The 25,394-nt window shown below is 45.9% G+C and overlaps 3 protein-coding genes and 1 non-coding gene across 6 annotated transcripts in view; 2 read left to right on the top strand and 2 right to left on the bottom strand.

Annotated features, from left to right (window-relative positions):
• Positions 1–5,277: 5,277 nt before the first annotated feature.
• LOC132326344 (ribonuclease CL2-like) lies at positions 5,278–6,306 on the bottom strand. The gene is made up of 2 exons (XM_059844367.1): positions 6,202–6,306; positions 5,278–5,808 (listed from the first exon to the last, which is right to left on the bottom strand). The coding sequence occupies exon 2, from the start codon at positions 5,800–5,802 to the stop codon at positions 5,368–5,370; it is 435 nt and encodes a 144-aa protein (XP_059700350.1). The 5' UTR covers positions 5,803–5,808; positions 6,202–6,306; the 3' UTR covers positions 5,278–5,367.
• A 2,094-nt stretch (positions 6,307–8,400) lies between these two features.
• On the top strand, positions 8,401–12,051 carry RPS3A (ribosomal protein S3A). The gene is made up of 6 exons (XM_059844372.1): positions 8,401–8,560; positions 8,817–8,920; positions 10,066–10,253; positions 10,436–10,644; positions 11,209–11,318; positions 11,884–12,051. The coding sequence occupies exons 1-6, from the start codon at positions 8,499–8,501 to the stop codon at positions 12,003–12,005; spliced, it is 795 nt and encodes a 264-aa protein (XP_059700355.1). The 5' UTR covers positions 8,401–8,498; the 3' UTR covers positions 12,006–12,051.
• LOC132327024 (small nucleolar RNA SNORD73) lies at positions 11,561–11,630 on the top strand. The gene has a single exon (XR_009486423.1). It is a non-coding gene; the product is annotated as a small nucleolar RNA SNORD73 (small nucleolar RNA).
• A 1,864-nt stretch (positions 12,052–13,915) lies between the features above and the next one.
• The window catches only part of SH3D19 (SH3 domain containing 19), an 82,187-nt gene continuing 70,708 nt past the window's right edge, over positions 13,916–25,394 (bottom strand). For all 3 annotated transcript variants that reach the window (XM_059844370.1, XM_059844369.1, XM_059844371.1), the window contains 8 exons: positions 24,209–24,281; positions 23,764–23,894; positions 21,373–21,431; positions 19,584–19,771; positions 19,262–19,314; positions 18,576–18,762; positions 17,857–17,954; positions 13,916–16,541 (listed from right to left, as the gene is read on the bottom strand). In XM_059844370.1, the coding sequence (XP_059700353.1) occupies positions 16,425–16,541; positions 17,857–17,954; positions 18,576–18,762; positions 19,262–19,314; positions 19,584–19,771; positions 21,373–21,431; positions 23,764–23,894; positions 24,209–24,281 (906 nt within the window). In that variant the 3' untranslated portion in view covers positions 13,916–16,424. The remainder of the gene's footprint in view (positions 16,542–17,856; positions 17,955–18,575; positions 18,763–19,261; positions 19,315–19,583; positions 19,772–21,372; positions 21,432–23,763; positions 23,895–24,208; positions 24,282–25,394) is intronic.

The raw sequence follows: 25,394 nt of genomic DNA on the forward strand, positions 1-25,394 counted from the left end.
TCAGAGTGAGTCTGTTCATGAGAATGATGCTGGGAATTACCCCTTGTAAAGCTAATGAAATGGAAAATCCCCAATTCACCTCCAAGGCCTTGGGGGGAAAGTCAGGGCCAGGTTGCTTTGCTTTCCCCATCCCTCCAGCTCCCTCCTTGTGCCAGGTAATTCACCTGTCCCTTCTGTCTAACATTTATTTAACTCCTTTATCGAGAGATGGGCTAGCACGTGAAAGGCTGGGGCCAGTACAGGCCAGCAGGGTCTTATTGCTGCTGGTGTTTGAATTAGAAATGCATAGGGCTGGGTGCACTGCAAACACATTTCTCCAACAGATGGGATGCAGGAGCAGCACAATGAAAGGTGGAGAAACTGGCCTGGCTCCCTTCAGCCCCTTTCCCTCCATCCAGACATAGAGCAGGCACTCAGACTGGGAGAGAGGCAGTGCTGCTGAGGAAAAAAAAAGATTTTTCAGCAGTTGCGAGCTTCTTTTACTTTTCCACCCCAACATGAGGCAGAGACGAGTGCCCTGCTCCTGGCATCAGTTCTGCAGCCCTTGAAGAAGCAGTAAGTTTGGGACATTTGGAGAGAGCCCAGCATCAGCTTATCTGAGACAGGATGTCACTGGCTGAGCTACCCACCTCCCAGCTCTAACAGGGAGACATTCATGAGCACCTTCCTCCAGCCTTGATTCACCTCCAGACACAGTCTGGTCTTTTGGGGAATTTAATTCCCCAGGTTTTCTTGACACTTGTGTACTTTCTGTGAATCCTTTTCAGGCTTCTCACCTGGATCTTTCTTTTTTTTAATCTGTTTGGCTATGGTTGCTGCTGATGGGAGGGGATAGTTCCTTGGCTGGGCACCGATTTGCAATGAATTTCCCCTGATCCCCTTAGGGAGGAGGCTGTGCACGTCCCTGCCTGCTGGAAGAATGTGGGATGGCTCCAACTGCGACCGCTGGGAATTTTTTATACATTGGCTTTCTTGCATCTGACTTTTGGGTCCACTTCCCTCTGGTACAGGTAGCAGGAGCTTTCTGGCTTGGGAACCACTGTCCATCCCATGCATCATCCTGAGCGCAACACTCTGGAAGGTCTGGCTCTGATTTGCTGCATGTGGTCTCACATGGGCGAGCAGCAGAGTGATGAAACAGCTGGAGACCCTGTGTGGAGGAGCCCAGCATGTTTTCCTGAGATAAGATGAAGAGATGACTCAGTTTCTAAGCATGAATGTAGGGAAGAGGTTGGTGGCAGCTCTGCAGGAGAGGTGGCAGCACTGAAGGAGACTGGGACTGGCCATGACAGATCCATGTTGTGCTGGCAAAGGGGAGATAATTTGCAAGACAAGTGGCTTGCAAACCTTTAGCTGTGTACTCAGTGGACTCAAGAGGTAGCCAAACATTCAACCAGCCCACAAAACCTGAGACTGAATCCATTTTGCATGCTGAGTTTCAATTTAGTGACAAACACTATTACAGGTATTGGCACAGGGCCTGCATGGTGTGAGATGTTAACTTGATCAAAACTCCTTACTTTGAGTTTGAGCACTTGAGTCTGGTTCTGGTGTTGGTCTTGGCACTTTGAAGCAGCATTCCCAGCAGACCAGAGGCAAACATTAGTATTTTTCAGCTATATTTTTTTAGATTGGGTGGGTGGCCTCTTGGTCTCATATGAACAGAAATTCTTAGCTCTTGGCTTTCCCCTATGGTAGCTCATGCTTCTTGTCCAGCCTTGGTTTCAGGTCTTAGGGTCAATGCTTGAACAGGAGAAGTGCATTAGGATTTCTGATGTGTAGCTGTTGTGGGGAAAGTGACACCTAAGCCTCAGCTGAGTGCCACAGCTGAGTTTGAGGACTTTGCTGTCTTATGTCCTCCTTGTCTTTGCTGTCCCCAGCATGCCACGAGCAGCAGCTCCCCTTTTCCTAGCAGGCATTCTTGTCCCTGTGCCCAGGAACCTCTGCAAGAACGGTGGAGGGGATGGATCATTCCCTGTGTGGCAGGGGACACAGATGACCCTGCACCCTGGGGGCCAAGTGTGTCACCCAGCGAGGGGGAAGGAGGATTTCAGGATGTGTCTGATTGGGAACTCAGCTTGAGGTCCCTGTGCCATAGGGACAGTGCTGAGGAGCAGCGACTGGAGGAGCAGCACAGACCCAGGATCTCAGAGGTACTGCTGGAGGGGGAAAGGGGTGGTTTCTCGACTCGTGCTGCCCGCAGGCAGCTTGGCAGCCCCTTTCCCAGTGGTCCAAGTACATGAGAAAGGTGGATGTGCCTCAGAGAAACTGTCTTGTATTTTGCTGTATTTGTGCAGAGTGTATTTTAAGAGCAAGCAATACACTGGGAAGAAGCTTTTTCCATGTCGTTTTTGGCATGCATGACATGCAGCAACAGCCTGGTTTCACAGGACCCATTCTGCCAAACCCATAGAGCTGATACATGACTTTGCTGAGTAAATACATCTGAAGGTCTTTGCAGTGCCTGCTTAAGCAATTCTCTGCTATGGTTCTGAAAAAAAATGCCCTTGCTTTTCAAGGAGCAGGAACACATTTCCACAGTAGCGCTGGAAATATTGACACACTGCTCATGCCTCTCATCTTATATCATTAAAGGCTGGGCGGTGGAAGCTTGTGAGCCGTAATGAAGTGCGTGATTCAGCATTATTTGTTTCATTTCCCTGTGCTAAACAAGCAACAGCCAGTTTCTGGTGAAGGAATTAATTGTTTGACAATAGAGTCAGTGAGCAGAGCAGGCTGACCACTGTCAAAGCAAAGCCTGGGCATGAAAGTCAAGCAGATATGACTCAGAGACAAGTTTTAGGCATACAGTGCTGTTACTGAAACATTTATGGTCACATTTCTTTTCTTCAGAAAAAAAAAGCACGTAAATGGGAAGGGAGGCTGTTAAATAGGGCTGAGGAGGTCTGAACTGAGCTCCTCTCTCAGGCTTTTCTGAGACCTCAGGAGAGCAGCTTAACTCCCACCCACAAAGCAGAGATGATCAGTTTCTGTGTTACAAAGCAGAATCAACCACAAACCTCGCAACTTTACATTTGACTGTTAGGCAGGACATGAAAGTACCTAAATGAGGAACCAATTAAGAAATAAATGCACTGATTTATTAAAACATAATATTGCAAAATTCCTTCCTTTATTCTCAGGCACCAGTCACTCCCTGGCTTTTTGCTGCTTGCTGCCATTACAAATCTGCTGACCACTGCCTGGAAATGGCCCACTGCTGCTTGTGGCAAAGGCCACAACACCCTCTGGATATCCTGATTCCTTTGTGGCTGTCTTTTTCCCTTTAGCCTTCACAAAGAACAGACACAAACTTATGCTGAAGAAATAGAGCTGCATCTTAGGAGAAAACACAGCAGAGGAGTGAACCAACAAGTGCAATAATGGGATGGGATGTGCTGGAGTGGTGGAGCTGCCCTGCCATCAAATGGGAGATGCCAGGAATCATCCAGACTTTCCAGCAGACTCAGGTAGCTGCAGCATGCTGGACATCCCAGAAATGGCATTGCTGTTTTGGGACTGCAGCTCAGAGCTGTGTCCTCAGGACAGGTGCCACCTTCCCCATGCACTTCAGAGCCTGTAGTGCAAAGCTTGTGGGGTAAATCTCAGTGATGATATTTTTCTTTATCACTGCCAGGATGATCTCACCTACCAGAGAACAAGGGAGAGGTGGAATCCACCTCCAAGTCCTGAAGAACCAAGGTAGCAAGAAGCAGAGATCAAACCCTTGTACTTGCAGAGACCCCGGGTATTCCCTCCTGAGGCAGTCAGCTCCTCCCATGGCCAGGAGTGAGCAGGGTGGAGAAGTAAGTCTGCTGTAAGTTACTGGTCCAGAAATGCCCCAAATACCTTTGAAATACCCCAGTTCCTTCCCAGTGCACAAAGAGAAGGGCTCCACTCTCTAGACCAGTGCTGAGAGGGAGCTCACCAGTCCATGGATGGCCCTCAAAATGCCTTTCACCTGAATTTCAGAAAAGGAGCACCTGAGTTACTTGAGGCACATGAGCAAGAGGTATCTTGCGGGGAGAGGAAAAGGATTGGGAAGACCATTTTCTGCACTCCTTTTCCTCCTCAGCTACACTTTCTGGATGCATTTGGGCTGCCTTTTTTGTAGCAGCACAGCTCCTGGATGTCAGCAGTCCCATGGGACTTCTCAGGGCTCCCACAGCAATAGGACCAGAGCAAAGGGGTCCCCCAGCCTACTGGGCTGCATCAGGCAGAGTGCTGCCAGCACGTGCAGGGAGGTGATCCTGCTCCTCTGCTCAGCACCACTGAGACACACCTGGAGTGCTGGATCCAGTGTGGACTCCCCAGTACATGAGAGCCATGGACAGAGTCCAGCAAGGAATTGATGATGATGAAGGGACTGGAGCATGTCTGACCAGAGCATAAGCTGAGAGATCAGGAACTGTTCAGTCTGGAGAAGAGAAGGCTCAGACAGGGGGAGCTTGTAAGTGTCCTGGAAGTACTGACAGGGAGAATGAAGAACAAGAGGTGAAGAACACCAGCTGAAATTGTGGAATCCCATCGAGACAGGAACACAACTTCTGTATGTGTGTGCATACTGTGTGTATGTGCTGGTATGTGTGTCCTGTGTGTGCTAATGCAGTGTGCTGTGCTAGGAGCAGGGGGGTGAGTGTTGACTGCTCTGTGTTGTGTGGCTGCAGCTGCGTGCCAGTGCAGGTTTCATGTGCATTGTGTGTGTGTGTGCTGTGTTCAGTGTGTGGGATGGTGGCTCAGGGCTCTGTGTGGCCCCAGCCAGGGCTCGGTCCTGTGGGGGTCCCAAGGGGGAGCAGCCTCAGCCCCAGAGAGGTCACAGATGGGGTCAGAGGCATGTGGGAGATGGGGCATCTTATGGGACAGTTTATGGGGTAGACATGGGGGAATTTGGGGGTACCCAGGGGGTTCATAAGGCATGTGAAAGGCTGGGAAACCCTGTGAGAGCTATGAGCTATCCAGGAAAGTAATGTGACACCCAAAGGGTCAGGACACTGGGGAGAGGGCCGGGTGCACACCCAGGTGGGCCTTGGGCTGGGAGGGTGGTGGTGGTTATGGGGCACCCACGGGAGTTGTGGGACACCCAAGAAAGGGGAGAGGGCACAGGAGAGGGCAGAGACACCCCAGGGGGCTACGGAACACCCAGGAGGCTGGGAAAACCCAGGGATTTATAAGGCACATGGTGGCCAAACACAGCTTGGACAGGGTTGGGGTCACCCAAGGGGCTCAGGGGGCACCCAGGGAGGGGTATGATCTCAGGGTCCCGCCACAAGCTGATGCTGGAGCCCAGGCCTGCGACACGTCCTTTATTGGCAGCACTAGCAGAGCCCCTGCCAGGAGGGAGGATCCAGGGGCCCGCCACGGCAGGCCTCACTGCGGGGCCGTGTAGGTGCCCGCCAGGTGCACGGGCAGCCCGTCGCGGCAGGCCACGCGCACGTGCTGCTGGGCCTGGCGGGCGCGGTAGGCGCAGGGCGGCCGCGTGTCCCCGCCGCGCAGGCGGCACGCCGTCAGGCTCAGGGCGCTCGGCGTGCTCTGGAACCCTGTCTCGGGGTCGGGCGCCTGGGAGCAGGCGGCCACCAGCTCGGCGGCCGGGGCGTGCACGAAGGTGTTGGAGGGCTTGCAGGGCCTGCCCGGGGCCGTCACGCGGCGCCGCGCCAGCATGGTCTCGCAGTAGCGGTGCGCCGCCAGCGTGGACGTCCGGGGGCTGTCCACGTGCTGCCGCAGGAACTTCTCGTAGCGGGTCTCGCCCGCCGCCCCTGCCAGCGCTGCCAGCACCAGCGTCACGCACAGCACCCAGCCCGCCATGGACACCTGGGGAAGGTGGGGTTACGGCCATCTGCGCCTCTGGGCCCCCAACTGGAAATCCCACCCTGGGCGCTTGGTTATTCTACAGATTCCCCCTCTCAAATCCCTGGGTCCCATGCAAATTCCCTCCCGATGCCTGGGGGCCCATCTCTGAACAGCTGGGCTATCTGTGGATTCACCTGGATGCACGGGTTCCCTAACGTTGTGCACTCCCCAGAAGTCTCAGTCCCCCATGGAACACCCCCTAGCTGCTCCTCAGACCCATGGCTCCCTTATAGATCCACCCCGTGCCCCCACTCCCGGATGCCATACCCAGCCCCCCTTCCCCACTGGATGCTCAGGTCCCTCACAGACCCCTCCCAGAGCCATTCTGGTCCCCGATGCACCCTTCACCCGCACCTGTGTGCGCGCCTCAGTTTCCCTTATGGCCTCAGGGTCTCCAGGATCCCTCCCACTCCTCTGCACCTCTTTTATACTGGCCCCAGCTGTGCCCAATGGGCAAGGATCCAGGAGGAGGGGCAGGGTAAAGAGCAAGGTCCAGTGGATGTCTGGGGGAAGCCAGGTGTCCAGGAGGCCCCGCTCACCCTCATGGCCCCCAAGGTCATTAGGTAGTCATTAACGAACCACGTGACTGTCTGCGTGCATCCCCTTGGGTGGCCCCTGCCCACTCTGGCCTTGGCCACCTGTCCCAAGAAAGGCAGGATACCTGGGTCCTTTTGGGTGGCAGGGCAAGATCTGTGGTTCCCTGGTGGTGGGCAGGATGTCACCATCACCTCTGGGGCAGCTGGCAGATGTTCCTACAACCCTTGAAAGATGTGGCACATCCATGGCTCTTCTGCAGTGCTAAGGGGCCTATGTGTTCCTTTTCCCTGTGTCCCCTTGCTGGCAAAGTCATACTCCTGGGAAGTGCCAGGATGCATTTTCCTCACTGCTTCCTCCCAGGCTCCCAGATGCTCCATTGATGCAGTGACAAGCAAAGAGCCAGGAGCCAGCCTGAGCCCACCAAACACTCCTTTGCCTTGACCATCGTAATGGAGCCCCAAGGAAAGCATGTCCCCTCCAGGCACGCAGTGCCTGGGAGAGGCTGTCATGAGTGGGTGCAAGTGGTCTCCATCCTCCTCTCCTAAGACATCAAAGAGACTTTGATAAGAAGTGGCAAAGAGAGAATGAGGTCCTGGGCAGCACCTTTCCCAAAAGAGCTGTAACACTTCCAAGACTGGCCACAGTGAAGGTGCAGAGGATCCTGCCCTGGGCTCTGGTGGCATTTCTACAGCCTCTGAAGAAATCCTCCTCAAAGGTACACAGTCCCTACAGTGGGAACAGCTCAGGCACCTGGCCAAAACCTTGCAGACATGGAAGGTCAGCAGAGCCCCCTCAATACCCTGCTCCTGGGTGTGGAAGCAGGATGGTGACTCTCACCATGACCCCTCAGACACGCTCTGCTTTCCACTGTCCTGGTGTGGATGCAAAAGGGATGGCACCCACAGGAGGAGGAACAAGCCTGGATGCTTGGCAGTGGGCTGTTTCTAGAGGGCACGGTGCGGGTACCTGTGCTGGATCCCATCCTACCTGGCACAGCCTCAGGCATATCCTTGCCAGAGGCTGCTGTGAGGCTCATTGGTGAGCCACAGCCTGTGGTCACCTCTTCTCCAGGGGGGTCCCAACTGCCTGGCACCGTCCTGGGCACGGCTTCTCCATGTCCCGTCCCTGCCCATGCCGGAGGGCTGAGCGCAGCCTCCTCCTGCCCTGTGCGGTCGGGAGAGGAGCCATCGGCCGGGGCATTTGGGGCAGCCCAGACCACCAACTTCTGGCTGTCTCCTCGGCACCCCAAGGCCTGGGAAAGCTGCCAGGTTTAGGAGCTCTCTAAACAGAGTCTAGTTTAGAAAGGAGATATTATTTATTCTGCACGGGATGCAAAGTGGAGGTTTGACAAACACACCATGGGGTAAAAAGTAACACCTTTTATACAGTGAAATTTACATGAGCTCTCCTGTCTAAAGCATATTCCTCCTATATCGATGTATATTTATTTGTATGACGGTACTCTTACGTGATGCTTGAAATACATTAAGTTCATTAAGCAACTTCCATTGTAGAAAATACCAGACGACATCAGTTACGTTTACAAAAGATGACGAGATTCAGCCTGGGGATAGATAATTCAGCTTGAAGACATCAGAATGGGCGGGAGGTGACACCTTCCTTTCGCCGGAGTACAGTCGGTGCAGCGAACCCCGTCCCTGTGGCTCTGTCCGTCCGCACAGCGGCCCCACTCAGGCATCCCCATTTCCGGGGCGCAGGGACCGGGAGTGCCGGCCCGGCCGATCCGCGGGGACCGGCAGTGCCGGCCCGGCCGATCCGCGGGGACCGGCAGTGCCGGCCCGGCCGATCCGCGGGGACCGGCAGTGCCGGGCCGGCCGATCCGCGGGGACCGGCAGTGCCGGGCCGGGCGCTCCCAGGGCCGGGCGCTCCGCAGGGCTCCAGGCGGGGGCGCTCACGGGCACGGGCTGTGCGGAGGCTCCCCCCCACTCCCCCCGTGCCGTTGGTTCCGTCCCTCCGTGGTACGTCCCGGACGGGCCGCCCCCGCTCCCGGCGCTGGAGGCGGCCCCGTTCTCGCAGGTCTCGCGCGAGCGCCGCTCTCGTATAATCTCGCGGGAGCGCGCGTGCCCCGCCCTTTCCGCGGCGCGGGCGGGACCATGGCGGTCGGGAAGAACAAGCGCCTCACCAAGGGCGGCAAGAAGGGCGCCAAGAAGAAAGTGTGAGGGCCGCCGGGGCGAAGGCGGGCGGTGCCCGGGGGTGCCGGGCGGGACGCCGCGGCGGCGGGATGCCGGGGATGCGGGGCGGATGGCGGCGGCGGCCCGGCCGGAGCAGGGCCGATGCTGTCATGGCGTCAGCCGGGCGGGCCTGGGCCCGGCGGGGCGGGAGCAGCGGCGGGCAGTCGGAGAGGAAGGTCTTACTGCAGCCCGGTGCGGCCTGAGAAAGTCGTCTAAAAAATCTTCTTCATTTGATTTAAGGGTCGACCCTTTCTCCAAGAAGGACTGGTACGATGTCAAAGCACCGGCGATGTTCAATATCCGGAACATCGGGAAGACGCTTGTCACCAGGACTCAAGGAACTAGTGAGTTTTGGGGGTTGGTGCAGTACAGGGGATTGTGTTTGCTCCATGTGCTGGCTCCAAGCGGTTAAACAACTTCTTGGATAAGAGACTGCTGAAAAATGGGTTTTGCTTGTACTGTTACGAGCTTGGAAGCTAAAAAGGTTGGATGATTTGTGTGGATTTATTTTTGAGTTGACCGATTTGTTTGAAAAAAATAGCTTAGCTGCAGGAAGTCCGTATACTGGGCTCTTGTTTGTACAAGAATGCCAAACCATGGAAGAAAGGGCCTGAAGTTTCTAATGAGCTCCTAATGCGGTAACCTGGCAAGTTGGGAAAAGTTCAAGAAGTAAGCACTAGTTCTGATGGTCACCGGGGGAGATGTGGGACAGTGCCACGGGAGATCTTAGTCCTAATAGGATCATAACGACCAGCACATCAAGACACTGAAATGCCTGAAATTTAAAGGTTTTGGGTAAAGATTAGAGCCAGAATTGCTGACTTACTGTGAGCACTGATGTATCACTGGAGGGTAAATTCGGTTTTATATCATCTGGCACACCTTAAGAAGAGGAGACCTCTGTTAGGAATGCAGAGGTGTCTGGATAGAGGTAACCCTGTTTTTGGAAGCTTAGTCTTGCAGAATGGCTGAATAGCTATATGATACTCTGCTGGCTGCACTCAAAGTTAGCATTTTGATCCTTACTTTGAACTGTAACATGTGAAACAGATAAAATGAGGGTCACTGCCAAACGAAGTGTGAACCAGCCAGTGTTGTTAAAATGGTTCCTCCTTGGAGGAGGAGCTGTGAAATGATTGTACTGGGCTGTTCATTGCTGCTTCATCTCTGCTGAGCACTTGTGGCTTTTTATGTTTAGTTTTCTCATTTTTGTTCATAATTTCCAAAAACTTGGTAGCCCCTTTATGCTTGAAACAAACCAAATTATTACACATGGGGGAATCTGCTGTATTCTGCTGTTCATATCCAACACCTGATACTATTGCCTTGAAAAGATTGTTCCCAAAGAGAGAAATTTCCAACCTTGCTGGCTCTGTGATCCCTATTAAAAAATATCAAAGAACAGGATTCCAGAGGGAATCCAGTGTCTGATTTGAAGGATGTGCGTCTAATGTTAATCTAAGGTGTTTTATTCTGTTCCATCTCACAGAAATTGCCTCTGACGGGCTGAAGGGCCGCGTGTTTGAGGTGAGCCTGGCTGATCTGCAGAATGATGAGGTTGCCTTCCGCAAATTTAAACTGATCACTGAGGACGTTCAGGGCAAAAATTGTCTGACCAACTTCCATGGAATGGACCTCACAAGGGACAAAATGTGCTCCATGGTCAAAAAATGGCAGGTGTGTGAGAAACAAGGTTTGCATCACTGCCGGTGCCTTGGGGAGGGAGGGAGGGAAGGAAGCAAACAAGCAAGCACTGGTGCCTGGCAGAGTCATGTCTGAAGCGGCATCAGACTGCGTGGGGTGTGGGGCTGGGCAGCCTATGCTGCAGGGTGCTAAATGTTCAGTGCTTCCTCTTCCAGACAATGATTGAGGCCCACGTGGATGTCAAAACTACAGATGGGTACCTGCTGCGCCTCTTCTGCGTGGGCTTCACCAAGAAGCGCAATAACCAAATCCGCAAGACCTCCTATGCCCAGCACCAGCAGGTCCGGCAGATCCGCAAGAAAATGATGGAGATCATGACCCGGGAGGTGCAGACCAATGACCTGAAGGAAGTTGTCAATAAGCTGTAAGCTTTGGCCCTGTTCTTTTTTTCTCCCCTACAGTTTAAATCCTTGTCTGGGAATTGGTTGTTGCTGAGTGCCTGGGGAGTGCTGGTGCATCCCAGGCTGTTGGTCTTGCAAAGAGCCCCTTGTTTGGAAAAGCCAATCACCCTTTTCTGCAAATGGCTTTTCTATGCGTCCTGTCTGATCTGAATCCACTGTCACGTTTGCATATATGTAAAATCACTTTACAGAAGATTTCTGGTTCACATTTCTACAGACTAAAGGTGTAATTCTGATCTACTGGGGCTGTGAATGCTCTGAGCTCTTCTGATAGAAGAGTTTCTCAGTGTGCTGATTGCTTCCAAAAGTTTGCAGATTTGCTCTCAAGATGAGCACACCTGCACTATGTCCCTTCTAACATTGCAAGGGAGGTGTCTTAGACTCTAAATGTACTTGAAGAAAATTGTCAAAGCGATGGTGTAAACTTTTGTAGAATATTTTGTATTTTTAAGGATTTTTTTTAAAGCCTGTGTTGCTGCTGCAGAAGCAAGCAGAGTTTTTTAGCATTGTGCTTTGTGATTTCTCAGGATCCCAGACAGCATTGGCAAGGACATCGAGAAGGCCTGTCAGTCCATTTACCCTCTGCACGATGTCTATGTCCGCAAGGTGAAGATGCTCAAGAAGCCCAAGTTTGAATGTAAGTCTGTTCCTGCGGACATTTGGAGGAGGGTGTGGAAAGGAGGGAGTTTAAATGTGTTTGCTTTTGGATAAAGATGGTACAGCAGCTTCAATGAGCTTTAGTAGTTGTAGAAGGAAAAGCATGTCTTTGTCCCGATGTGTGGCTTCCAGGATTGAAAGCCATGCAGTGAGTGTCCAGTTTGGAGCTTCTTGAAATCTCACCTGGAACTGCTGCTGAATGTTTAACAGCTCTGCTTTGGGAATGAATGATGACAAAATGTTTCGGTCCCAGATGATGTGGAATGATTCCATTTCCCCAATTTCTGACATTCCCGTGTAATGCAGCAGTAGGTGCTTGAGTCCAGATCCTTTTAGGAAAAGGTGTCGTTTGCAGTTTCATTACATAGCCTTATTTCACTGCTTGATTTGTCTGTCACTGCAGCAGCATCTCTGTGCATGAGCTGTCTGCAATGGACTTAGTCCTACCTAAGGAAATGTTCTGGTCGTTCCGTTTGTGTGTGATGAGTAATTTAAAACTTCAAAGAGGTCCATCTCTCACTGTTTCTGTCACTGCTTCTTTTTAGTGGGCAAGCTGATGGAGCTGCATGGTGAAGGTGGTGGTGCTGGAAAGCCCTCTGGGGATGAGGCAGGCACCAAGGTTGAGCGAGCTGATGGATACGAGCCGCCCGTGCAAGAGTCTGTGTGAAACTAAAAATTGGTGGAAAATAAAAGGTTTTAATATACAGAAATAATGCTTGGTTGGTTGCCTGTATTGCTCCTGGACAATATTGGTACTGGATGTGTGGATGAGCTTTCAATAAGGTAAACCTACGGCCTTGGTTTAAAAAAAATTGAAGTACTCATGTACTTCTCCAGTTGTGTTGTGGAGATTAGTAGAAGAAGGTGGGTTGTCCTTTCTGTGGATGTTGGTTTTACGCAGTAATTTCAGTCCTCACCAGAAAAACCTTGTGTATGTGTGCAGAGGTTGTGTTGGTGAGAGGTGCTTCACAAAGTACAGGGAAACTTGTGTCAGAATTTGGTATTATTGGGAAGTCTTACACTTTCATCCAGATAACTTGCTTCAGAATAATGAGCGTATGTTTAAATTTTTTGGTAATTTAATACAGCCTCTCATGTGATAGGTGTGGTCTCTGGTGGTCAGAAGGGTTTGAAGGTGTTAAGGTTGTAATTATGATGATAGAAGCAGCATTAATTATGAGCATTGCAGAAATACAGAATGTGCTTGAGTAGTGGAGTTGGGTGTTGGATTTTAACCTGTCAGAACCGAGGGATTGACTCAGTTTTGGAAGACCTGTGGAACTTCAGGTGAAAAAATTCTGTAAAGAGGCAATGTTGTATGTTTTGAAAACAAAGCACTTAAATGTTTTGCTGAGTAATTTTGTTTTTCATTATCTAACACCATTTTTGATTCTTGTTCAACTTACGTTGGCTTATAAGTGAAAGAGTGTTTTTTCTGGCTAAAATGAGTTTTGTGCCCTATCAAGGTGTTTTGTTTAGGCCAACAAACCTAAAGTTAGTCCTGTTATATTGTTGGTAAGTTAGTGATTTAAGACCTGATTGCAGAACATGGAATTCACTGAGAGTGGTGGCTCTTGCAATTGGTTGTCACAGAGCTTAGGACAAGAAATAAAGGAAAATAGTGAAAATGTTACTGTTCCAACAAAGCTGCTGGAGAAAAGGAGAAGGGCTCTGCTACCCGTGAAGGCTGTACTGTTCCTTGCCAGGGATTTTCACATTTTCCTAGTTGATAATTCTGGTTTGGACCAAGGAATAGGCAAAATTGAGAAGATTGCTTTTGAACTTCAGAACGCTGCAGGTGATGTGATTTTGTCTTGTGATTCAAAGTTACAGTTTTACTATGTTCTGTTTTTTCTACTTTGTGTAGAGGAGGGAGTGCTCAACACTCAGGACGCCGGAACAGGGGGAAGGAATCCTCTTGCTTTGCTGTTTCCATCTGTACTGCTGAGACAGGTGTCACCTGCCTCCAGGAATCCCAGACAGCCACATTTTTGAAACCATAGGTTTTATTTGTTACTTGCATGTCTGAGGACTGTATGTTGCCAGAAGGACTGGGGGAAAGAACAAGAACTTGGGATTTTTTCAGGCTTTTAAATAAATGTATTGTTTGGAACAGGGCATTGCCATGTAGGCATTCTGGGTAAATGTAGGCTTTGTAATGCGATTTCAGGTGGGGCAAAAGGAGGAAGGACAATACTGTGCATCATCCTTTGTATTCTCTCATCAAATACCAGCTGAAAAATCATGGAGTATGAAAGCAGCAATCAACAGAGCACACCTAAATTATGTGCAGGATCAGCCTGTGTCTTCCTCACAGTGTTGTCACAGTGAGAACCACAGTGTGTGTGATGCCCTGTGGTGACAGATAGCAAAATGTGATAAGGATAAGTTCTGTAGGTGGTGAGTGGGAGGCATACCCAAGTGCAAAGGCTTGGATAACCTGTTAAAATCATCCACATTCTCTGAGGGGCTTGGACTGCTTGTCTGCGGGTGGGGTGTTACTTTGCAGAATGAGATCTCGAACTGTCAAGTGGAAAGCTCTGCTTTCCACAGCATAAGACAATTAAAATGCCATCATGACTTAATTATAAAAATTTTATTGGTTAAATACATTCTTAATTTACAGAGGTACCATAACAAACTTACTGGACTTAACAAAGGTTTATTTAGGACACTGTTCATTGTACACAGAACAAAGATTTCCTGAAGATATTTCTAGAGGATGGGTCAAATAAAATATTTTGGTAAGTGAGGCTTTCATTCTAATACATGGAGATCTAGCTGGATTTCAAGGTTACAGCTGGAATTTGCTACTACATTGCAGTTAAGATTTGCACTCCACCTCATTCCCGGCTTTTTGTACACCTTAGGAATTTTCTGTTGTGTATGTTGTTTTGTGGTGTTGGGGCATTGTCTCAGGAAAATCCTGCGCTGTAAAAGCCGAGCATCTCCCTTGCTTCAGCGTTCACACAGACGCCGTTTCAGCTGCCTGCAGCCATGCGAGCAGCCCTTAGATGGCACTCGGTGCTCTGAGTAAAAGGCCTTGCTGCTACTCCTGCCCTGCCCCACAGGGAGGAGGAGATTACATACAGCAGAGTGGTCTTGGCAATGAACAGGCACTGACTTTAAACATTCAGTGAAGTTACAAAAACCACTGGTTAAGACACAGTTATAAAAATGGGAAAGAGGAAATTAAAAAAAATATTAAAAAATCAGTTCTACTTTTGAGACTTGTATCAAAACCTTAGAAAACTGCCAGACAGACAGTAAGTAAACATACACTTCAGCCTCATCTACCACCACACTGGTGTGGTATGTCTTTGAAGGACCTGGCAATTCCTTGGATTTCTTTAGGAGATGACTGGTTTTTTGCAATAAACAAGAACCTTTAGAATCTCCTAACAGGAAAACTTGGGAGAGTGAGAAGGATTGTTCTTGGCTGTGGACTGCCACGTGATTCCACAGGAGTTCTGGACAGGCTTGCTGGGGCTGCTAAAACTGAGTAACAGCTGTAGCCATTGGTGCATTTCCAACCTTCTAGAGCAGCACATAATTCAGCATTTTGCTCATGTTAATCCCTATTGGAAGTAGAAGTCCAGCTCCTCAGCTCATTAAAACTTTGTGATCTTCATCCCCCGGCTGTGTGAAGGGTACTGGTGTAGTTGAAGCACAGAGCAGAACACAAAGGGGAGGCTGTGTCTGTCTGTACAGGTTCTGTGGCCTGGCAGTGACTGCTGGGTGAATGGTGCCAGTGCCCTCATATCTGCACTGCAGGTCCCTCAGGCTTGCCCCCGGTGAGCTCCAGTCTGCCACTGAGACTGGATGCCCATTCCTTGCTGTTACATAAAGGAACTGACTACCAGAAGTTCCTATACTGTGAAACTACCTCAATCACATCCATCTTAGTTGGTCAGTCAAGCTACACTGCTGTTTTGTACCAAGTGCCTTGGTGAGAGCTGTTGGGAGTAACCTCTTGCCAGGCATGTTTTCCTTAAGGCCTCGACAGACCATTTGTAAGGATGCTCTGTGTATTTGGTATGTGGCAACAAACTGGAAACCAATCCCATGTCTGCTGAAAACTAAACCCACAGCTCTGTAATATCCTTCATGTTAAGGATAGGAATAGTGTTACTGAAGTATGTTCCAGTGCTTGAGTGACAAACAAAATGCAGACTGGGTGAACACTGGCTTTCCACTTCCATGAGGGGAGTGGAGGGGCAAATAGTTGGAATAGTGCAGCTACTCCATGGCTGGGATCCGAGAAAGCTCCATAGACACTGACACTTAACTTCAGCTGGGAAAGAAGGGTATGATGGTGCTCAAAGAACAGTGGGCAGTAGGAAAAAACTAAACCTGTACTTGCAAAGTATTTTGGGGGAAGCGAGAAAGGTCTAAGATGATTCATACCATTTAAACAGAATTCATTAAGAGGCAAAATACTTAAACATTTTACTTTTGTGATCTTGATGTATGAGCAGCTTGGGCTAAGAATAGAAGGCTACTACACAAGAATTTATTTCTCCATTTCCCCTCTTACCAGTATTAGATTTGATACCTTTCTACTATGAAATACCAGTTATTTTTCTTATCCTCTAAGTCATAAAACAAGTGGATTCTACTGCTAATGTGGAACTCAAGCAGTAATGAAACCTGAATATCAAACTTCATCTACATACTGAGTGCTGTAATTATATATTAAAACAATTTTTAAAGTTTGGATCTTAAGAAGTTCAAAGAAGGCCAAAGCAGCTTATGTTATGCAGACTTTGTGCATGATAAATATAATACCAGAGAGTAAACATACTAGAATGCTATATAAGTTAAAATGGTGTTGCACCACAGTATTTCCCTAGTTGGAAATGGCTAAAAAGCCTGCTTGTTTTGCTCTCTGAGCATTCATGAAACATGATAACATACACTGTCACAAAAGACTCAAATTTTCTTATCTGACTTCAAGATACTACTATGACTGTATAGAAAAAGTAGTGCAAAACATTGATAATCAACACTTGTTGATGTCTTTGCTGTGCCTTTAGGGTAGAAAACATTCTCTCCCATACGCAGGGAGTAGGAGAAAGGCAACACTTCATGGTGATTTTAAAATCTGAACAAAGTTCCTGGGAAATATCCCAGACTTCCCTAGTATCTCTCCACTCATCCAGTCCTCGTCTACAGATTCCAGCTCTGTTATCATGTCACCTGCCTGTAAGAGAAGGAGCAGTGTGAGTCAGTACAGCTTACTCTGCAATCTTACTGAGCAATGTTAATGCATGCAGAGCTGATCCTCTTTAGAAACAGAATCAATCAAAGAGAAGAGGAGTAAGATGTGGCCAGTCTTCTGTTGGTTACATCTCTTGGAGATGGTTTGCAAAAACCAGCTGAAGTTTCTCTTAGGCTAAATACTTGTCCATGCAGAAAAATCATCTTTGGAGGGACAGAAGAGCACTGCTGGATAATGTCTCACATTGCTTTGCTTCTCCAGGTATGTTAAGAGCTGGCTCATGGGCCCTCTGCTTTAGTGCTTATTTGTGTGTGTTTCTGGGCTTTGTTTTCTTAAAACACTGGAGAGATGTTTTTTTTTTTTGGTCATTTAGTCACAATATTTTCTAGCACTTGGAAACTTCCCCCCCCCCCCCCCCAAAAAAAAGGAAAAGCAATCTAAAAGCTCAGTATGGCCATTTAATTCATGGCAGGAACTGTTTTTAGTACTGGTTCTTGTTTTCACTGTCCTGTGCCACACCCTTCATCTGAAGTACTGGCCTTTCTTTCAGTACCTCTATTCCCCTTTTCTGCTTTTAAGTATCATCTATCCTTTCAGCATTGCTAGCTGCTAATGCTGAAACTATTTTGCTGGTTTTAGAAGAGAAACACTGTGTGTTTCAGCTCCTGTGAAATTTCTGCTTCTCAGAAATTTGCCTTTGAGAACATGGTTACCTAAACCATGACTTTGAATATCAAGGGCACTGTTTCTTGTTCATGCTTAAAATGATCTGGCCATCCAGCATGTATTTAATTTTCCCCTTGTTCCTGTGGCAAGTCTGTACTGTGTTGCCAGTTCAAGATTCTGTTGCACTAGGTTTCCCTCAGGGGCCTGGCTGCTGTAGTATTGGCACTCTCACCATTACCTCCTACTCAGACTTTTCTTTCTAGTCCCAAGAGAGTCTCCCTTGACCATATCAACCAATCAGGAACTGAATGTGCTGCATTACAATAAGGTTTGTTTATCTTGTCATGTTAACTAGATCAGAGAAGTTGAGAATTCTGCAACTCCTGAGCTCCTTCCAGTGTCTTTAATGAAGATTTTTGCTGATAGGTAACAGGAGTGATAAGGGAAAAATGTTTTTTAGAGAGACCACTTATCAAATGTGTTAATATCTATGCATATTAACATCTATGTTAATATCTATGTGCTTCATCCTTCTTGTCTAAAGCCTATTTTCACAGTGGATGAACCTTATTTTTTAGCACCCATTAGGAGTACAAGACCTCTTGAAAAGTGGTCTAAGAGAGCTACTTACTTTGAAGGAAAGCTCATCTTCATTTTCTCCATGAAAATCATAAAGAGCTTTGGCTTTTCCTTTCTTCCCTCCTCCAGGCTGTGACAGCTCTACCCTGGCTACAGAACATGGACAAGAGAATTTACTTGCATGGGAGTGAAATAAATCTCTGTTTCTGGAGAAGTTTCCTGTCATTCTCTTGTTTTCTCCCCGCTATTGTGCTACAGGTTGTCTCCAAATGTTATTGCTACTGCAGTACTGAATTCACTGTCCTACTGGAACAAAAAACTCTACTGCCACCAGTCCATTTTACAGTATTACACAGTCTCACAGTTCTGCTTCTTGGCAGACTAAATTTAAAACTCACTTAACTTGAACTTCCCAATGGTGATACATAATAAATGCTGACTTTGCCTCTTTCTGGTCTAAGATAAAGCAGCATCAATCAAAGACAGTTACTGAATTACTGAACTCCTGAATTACTCCTTAAAGGTGGCTCAGTGGCCCTGTTTTGCCTGTGCCCAAACCACACTGGAAGACATCCCAGAGTCTGTGTCACTTACTGACTAGAACATTGTATTGCCATTAGTAGAGTGGATGGTTCAAAACTTAAGTTTAGCTTTAGAATACTGAAGACTCTGGTGGTGTGTGACCTGTTGATGTTGTTGTGTTCTCCCACAGCTGTCATGACTGGCACAACCCAATGAATAACGAACTGGCATCTAGTAGGAGCACTGTACCTGAGCAGGTCTGAACAAAAACTGCCGGGAAAATCCCTTCCTTTCCGTTCAGTCTTCCTCTATACCACTCCAAATCTACTTGTTCCAGTATTTGGATGTAGTCTCCCCTTCTGAAGGATAGATCATCTTTGGTTTCTGCTGTAAAATCATGAAGCGCTTCACACCACTCTAGTGAGCGTCTGTTGCTCTGTTCAAGTTAACAGAAGAGATGCATTAATTTTAGAAGTGTGAATGGAGCCCAAAAACTGATGGATGCTGCTGAAAGCAGCTGTACAGCACATGGCTGTCCTGACACCCTCCCAATACAACAGTGCTGCTGCAGGTGTAGACTAGAATGGCATTTGAGCAATTAACACCACAGAATTTCATCTAGGCTCAGCCACATTCCTTTTTATCTCTGGTGGCAGGGGAAAGGATTAATAAATTCAAAATTAGATCACTGCAGCAATACTTAAAATAGAGCTAACAAGAATTTCCTTCAGCAGAAAGGATAAAAATTTACCAATGTTAATTTGTCAGAGACTCTGAATTCAATCAGCTTAGGCCTTGTGTCAGAACTGAGGGTGTGACAATGCAGCATTGTGTGTTGTGGGAGTGCTGTCACATTCTGCAGTTACTCGCACATTATGAGTCTCTGTAAATATATATACATAAATTCTGGCCCTCACCTATACAAGTTTTATTACCTGAGGAAGGGAAGATGAAACCTCCACCTTATTCTTCAGTGCTGTTTCTGTACCTATGTAAGTAAAGCACATCTTAAGAACAGGAGCAGTCTCTATTCAGAATGCTATTAATGACAGAGATTTTAGATATTTGAAGTCATTATTAAAAATAGCTTCTTAAGAAGTCCTACTGTTAATTTTGAGGGGGTTTTTTATTAGTCTTCCCTCTCTTTTTACCTCCTTTCTGCAATCACTGTCCTTTTTGGAATTTTCTCCTATATGCTGCCTATTTGCATTAAGTACAAAACCATGCTCTTGAAGATTTTTGCAAACATATTCATACCTGTTCCAGGCAGGTCTTCAATTACTTCCACGAAGTTCAAGGGGAAAATTCCAGACGTGCCTCTGAGCTCTCCTTTGGCCCACTCTTCATTTACATATTCCTTCAGGATAATAGTTTCACCTTCTGAAAAACTGAGCTCATCTTTCTGATCTCCAATGTATTCAAATCGTGCTACACACCTTGGACCTCTGCACAAACAAAAGAGAAAATTATTTTGCTTTTTTATTATTACTGTCTACTTAATAATAAGACAGCAGTGTGTGCAATATATGGATTGATATTTTAATTAAAATGATTAAAAATGCACTGAAGATAAGGCAGGTGGAAAATTGGGGGCCTGCCCTGGTTCTAATCTCTGCTTTCTGAGGAGAATGAGTACAGAGTCTGGAGACGCCAGATGCAATTTCTGCATCCCAATTGCTGGCTGTTACAGTATTTTGCAAAAGACCCTATTTCCCTTCCAAGCAACAATAAACTGCCTTGTTTCTCAGTCACCTGTCCAATTTCATATCTTTGCCTGTATCCAAGCAAGTGTCCTGACACACTTTTATTAAGAGTTTGATTATTTTTCAAGCTAGCATCCCATTTAGATGCACTCGAACATGGGTGGGGGATGAGTGCTGTGCATTTGTCCCAAATACATGGAGGTTTCATAGGAAGAAGATAGTTTTTATCTACTTTAAAATACTTTATTCTGTAAAATCCATCCCTATAATCTTATAGACAAAAAAGCTTATCTATCAAAGAAAGAAACTTCAATGCATCTGATAAATTTTATATACTTTGGTACAGCACTCAAAAAAATCCTAATTATTCTATTCCCTGACTTAAATCAATTTAATTATTTAAGAACCTAATAAATTAAATTGAAGAAATTAACCTAAGAAAATTTTTGGTTTATCAGAAATGCCATGCTGGAAAAAAGCAGTAATAGGCTTTAATTCTTTCTATGTATTTATAGCACACAAACAAAGTAAGTAGCTTGATTCCCACCCCTGTCCCCCACTCAGTATCTTTGAAAAGATGTTTCTTTCAGGACAGAGCTAGAACTTTCTGTTTCTTCCTTAGCTGCAGAAGCAACTTTTTAAAATAACTTTTTTTTCCTGACAGAACTAGCCTCATCTAAAGAACAACTGAATGATCCCACTGACACTAGTTGCTCCTGCCCCTGCATGCACTTGCTTTAATTCCTGGAATGAATGATTACAAAATCCAATAAACATCACTGAGAAATGAGTAACATGAAAAATCATTTCTTGCCCACAAATATTACTACAAGTTGTTTGAAAATCAGAAATGAAAGTGCTGGCAATTCATTTGATAACCTGGGGGAACTTTGGATTTACCCATACATCTGCACACCTTGGGGACAGACAGATTTCTCTCCCTAAAGTACCTCTATATTCTGTTCCATTGTATCTTGTTCTTTCACATGAGTAGGAGCCCTACTGTGTTCCATCTTGGGAGGAAAGTGAAATAAAACAGCAAAGTCAGGAGCAAAGAGAGGAGTGTACAATGCTGCTGAAGTTAATTAGATTGGTTCATGGTTTCTGGAACTAGTTTTTATGAAAGGATGATTTTAGGCATTTTTAAACTAAATATGAGTCTTTATAAAGCATCATAAACATTCAGGTTTTTAAAACATAATTTAATTTTTACAATGTATTTTGGTGAATAAATTGTTAACCCTGTTAACCTCAGTGCAGAGAGCCCCTGTTTCAAAGTTAATATTTCTTTTTCATTCCTTGTAAATCAACATGAAAAAGCAAATAAGATTCATCTGACTCACTTGATACATCGTGATGAAGAGGGTATTTTTTTCTTGTTGGCTTCTTCTGGAACATCAATCTAACAAGACAATAAAATATATTGTCCATTACAAGCTCAAGCCAACTATCCACAATAAACTTGAAACTGGTTAAAATAATCTGTTTTTCAGATGTGTGACACTCTGTAATCCCTGGCATGCTCTGATATATGACCACATTAATGTAAATTTATGCCTGTTTTCTCATTTTTTAATCTTATGCAAACAAGGAGCAATATTTAATGTTTTGTTTTATGAAGCTGGTTTATTGTTTTTACTTGTAGCATGACTGATTGACAGAATATGTGACTAGATGCTACCACATGTTGTTGAATTTAGATCCCAATTCTCAACTGGTAATTGCTCTTAATTATTTACTAGCACAGTACACCACAATAGACAAAACTACTGTTTACACTTATCCCTTCTGTGCTTTGGTAGCCAACTGCTCTCCAAACAAAACCACATCTCACAAATCTCACTTGAATTGGAGAAATAGAACTTTAAAAATCAAGACACTGGTCTATCAAACACCCAACATTCAAGTCCTTTATCACAGGAGGATTTCAACTGTATTTTTGGTGTGCCATGAAGGATGATCTGTGAGATGTACAGGACTAGGAGCTGAGAGGCCCTGGTGAGGAGCTTTGGGTTACAGCTCACTATTATACCAGCCAGTTCCCATGAAATCAACAGGAATGTTCCATAGCTTGTGTGAAGCACTGGAGGAAATCACAATGCCTTTTAGGACAAATAATCTCTGCATTGCTCTTGCTGAAGGAGCTGATATCTGTGGTGCTCTGAAGGTTCTATGGGAAGCCATAACTATGTATTATTGTTAGGTGTCTAGATCCAAACTACTACCCAGCTCAATACTGTAAAACACATTGTAGTGTATTGAATGGAGACCTTGTATCAGGATGAAATCTGACATGAATTAACAGGAGAATTCACTCAAGTAAATTAGCCCCATGTACTGCACTCTTTTTTCTCTTTTTAAAAAACCCAAATTCTCAAACAAAAGATTTTTGCCCTCAAAAGATAATAATCTTTTACAACTAAAATAGAAATGCATCTTCCCTAGCTTTTATGAAGTTGTATCTGTCTGTATCAATGCTGAATTTGACCCCAAATACTCACTCCACTGCTTTAACATGAAATCTTTTCTTCATTAGCTATCAGTAGAAGCAAGAGCTTTTAAATGGAACTGTTGGTCTGTGCAGAAGCAGCCAATCAATTCAGCTGACAAATCTTTCTTGTGAAAGTGAATCAAGCAGGGTTCCATTACTACTATGAGTTTAGTTTTTATTCTTCAGCACTTTTTAGATCTTAAAATTTTTTCTTCAATACCACTACTACAAACTAAACAGACACCCTACCCTCTCTGATGTCCACTAATTCCTTGGTATTGCCCATGCATCAGCAGGGCTCACTCTGCCAGCTGCCTGTGCTGGCCCAGGAAGTGTTGCCACAGACACCTCCTGTCTTTAGTGCCAAGCCATGCACCTTCCCAGCATCCTGGTGTCACTCTGGCATTCTTCCATGTCCATATGGCTGGTGTGGACAGCCCAATGCCCTTTCCACTGTCACAAAATGGATTTCAGCCTCAGTCTCAGGTTTGCAATAGGTTTGACCCAGCATTTGACTGCAGGGAACCATACTGTATCCCTTTTAAATGAATTACCATTGGGCTCCAAAAGAGCACCTGTCCCTTGCCTTCCACTCACTGTCAAGTGCCACACTGAGGAATAGGATTGCTTTAAACTGCTCATTTGCAACAACACAATCTCCTTGCACTGTGCCAGCACAACCGTTTGTGCAGCCACTTAGAAAACCACTTAGGCAAATTGATCCTGTTGGAAAAAAACAGTATTCTAGGAAGAAAAAAAAAAACAAAACAACATGGTTTCAAATTGCTACGCTGACCTAATTCATTACATGGCTAAAAAAGTGGTGATTCCAGCAAAGTTCAAGGGATGAGAAAACGACAGAAGATGGGGAACTGCAGGGAGGCACAAAAATCAACCATCTTATACCGAGTGGTGATTCTGACATGCAGCTGGCAAAAAATAATCTGTTTTGAGGACCCTGAGAAACTATGTGTGTTTCCAAAGAGAATCTGGTAACGGCCATGATTTTCTCACTTGGCTTAAAATTGACAGCAAATGAATCCCCATAACACAAGCTGGTTGTGCCAAATCAAGCATCTCTCTAATACCACACAAACAAGCTGATGAGTCTTCTGTGCTGCCAGTGGGATAAGAGATTATCTAAACACATAATGGAGCTAAACACACAGGAGCCTTAGCAAAATAGAACCAGAAAACAAAGGTAACAGGATGTTATGTAGCAATGTATACAAAGCCTACATACAACCACTTTAACAAAGCTGGCAGGAAATATCCCTGTGCGATTCCCACATTTTCCTCTGTACCACTCGGTATCAATTTTCTCCAAAAGACAAACAGTGTCTCCAGAATGAAGGTCCAAGTCATCAGCATGCTCTGTAAGACAACATCATTTCAGTTAACAGTACCTGTCACACTCACTGATTTTCTCTAAGTAAAACCTTCTTAATACAAATACCACAGGCAAAATCAGAATCAGTTTTAAAAAAGTCTTAATTTTACCTGATAAATCAATTAGCTTTAACTGAAAGACTGACCCATCTACAGCTAAACCCACTGATTTGAACAACTCTATGTGCAGACCTTGCAGACTGAGTTTCCATACCACTTTTAAGCTCTAATTTCTAAGAAAATTTCCATTTGAAAGTCTTAGAATAAAACATGCTTCCAGAATATTCACATTTACTTACCTGCAGGAAAATCATGCAGGACTACAGCATGAGGTGCACTTGTGTCAGAAACCTTTGGAGGGTGGTTTGAATCCTGACAACAACAAATAAATCCAAGTAGTTTATAAATCATGAAAGATACTAACAGATTCTCTCTTATGTACTCCTGAATTAATTTTCTGACTTTGGACACAGAGTTATTCTGGTATTGCAGAAGGAAATGGTGACTGGTCACACAGCTAAGGGTCTGAATTCTGTATGCCTTTTGCCAGTGTAAACAAGAATACATTTCACCAAAATCTACCTTTGAGCCAGTGAAAACAAGGGAAGGCATGCAACTTTTCCAAGTATAGAAAAAGCCTCAGCCATCTCTGTGGGCCAGAAATCTGTAGTACTGATAGCAACACTCATTGCAAGGGCTGTGGACAAATTTTGTACTGGTGCTTGGTACTTTGTGCCACCAGTCACTCTTCCTTGCTCCAGAGAACACCCAACCCAACTCTGCCCCAGCACACTCAGCAGGAAGAGCACATATGCCAACCAACATTCCAAGAGGAGCAAGGAAGCCACTATGCCTTTGCTTACACTAAGGTAACACTGAGGGGAGATGACAGTTTTGTTGTGGCATCTTGATAAAGAGAAATTATATTCAAAATACTGAGCCACCTTCTCTGTCCCACCCACCAGGAATTTTTAGGCTGTACTGATGACAATGGTGTGTGAATTACATACAAAGTAATTCACTGTGTACAAAAAAAAAAAACAAAAACAAAAAAAAAAAAAACACCAACAAACAAAAAAGCCCAAAAAACCCAAAAACACTTACAAAAAAAACCCAACATAAGACAAAGACAAGACCTGACAGACAGCAACAGACAACAACATACTGCATAGAAATCTATTTCAGCTACTTAGGCTTTTGATAATAGTCAAAAAGGGCACTCAATGCTCTAATTTCCACTAGCCATTGAATATAAATAGAGTCATGCCCTAAAACCAAGTCAGGATCTGTAGAAGCAGAGAGAAGAAAATAATGTCAAGTATGTCAAAGCCAATTTGCTGATCTATCATGTACAGCACTTCATAAAGTACTCACTTATCTTTTGCTCAATTCTCAGATACTCAGCCAAGGGAGTGATTACTTTCCTATGAGATGGAGGAACCTTACCAGTTTCCACTCCCTTCTGGCACACCAAGTAATTACTCC

Source organism: Haemorhous mexicanus, chromosome 4 (assembly GCF_027477595.1).
Source record: "Haemorhous mexicanus isolate bHaeMex1 chromosome 4, bHaeMex1.pri, whole genome shotgun sequence".
NCBI classification, from domain to species: Eukaryota; Metazoa; Chordata; class Aves; order Passeriformes; family Fringillidae; genus Haemorhous; species Haemorhous mexicanus.

Coding starts and splice junctions, on each gene's coding strand:
- LOC132326344 (XM_059844367.1), bottom strand. CDS start 5,802: ATGGCGGGCTGGGTGCTGTGCGTGACGCTGGTGCTGGCAGCGCTGGCA.
- RPS3A (XM_059844372.1), top strand. CDS start 8,499: ATGGCGGTCGGGAAGAACAAGCGCCTCACCAAGGGCGGCAAGAAGGGC. Junction 8,561..8,816: donor AAGGGCGCCAAGAAGAAAGT/GTGAGGGCCGCC, acceptor ATTTGATTTAAG/GGTCGACCCTTTCTCCAAGA. Junction 8,921..10,065: donor CACCAGGACTCAAGGAACTA/GTGAGTTTTGGG, acceptor TCCATCTCACAG/AAATTGCCTCTGACGGGCTG.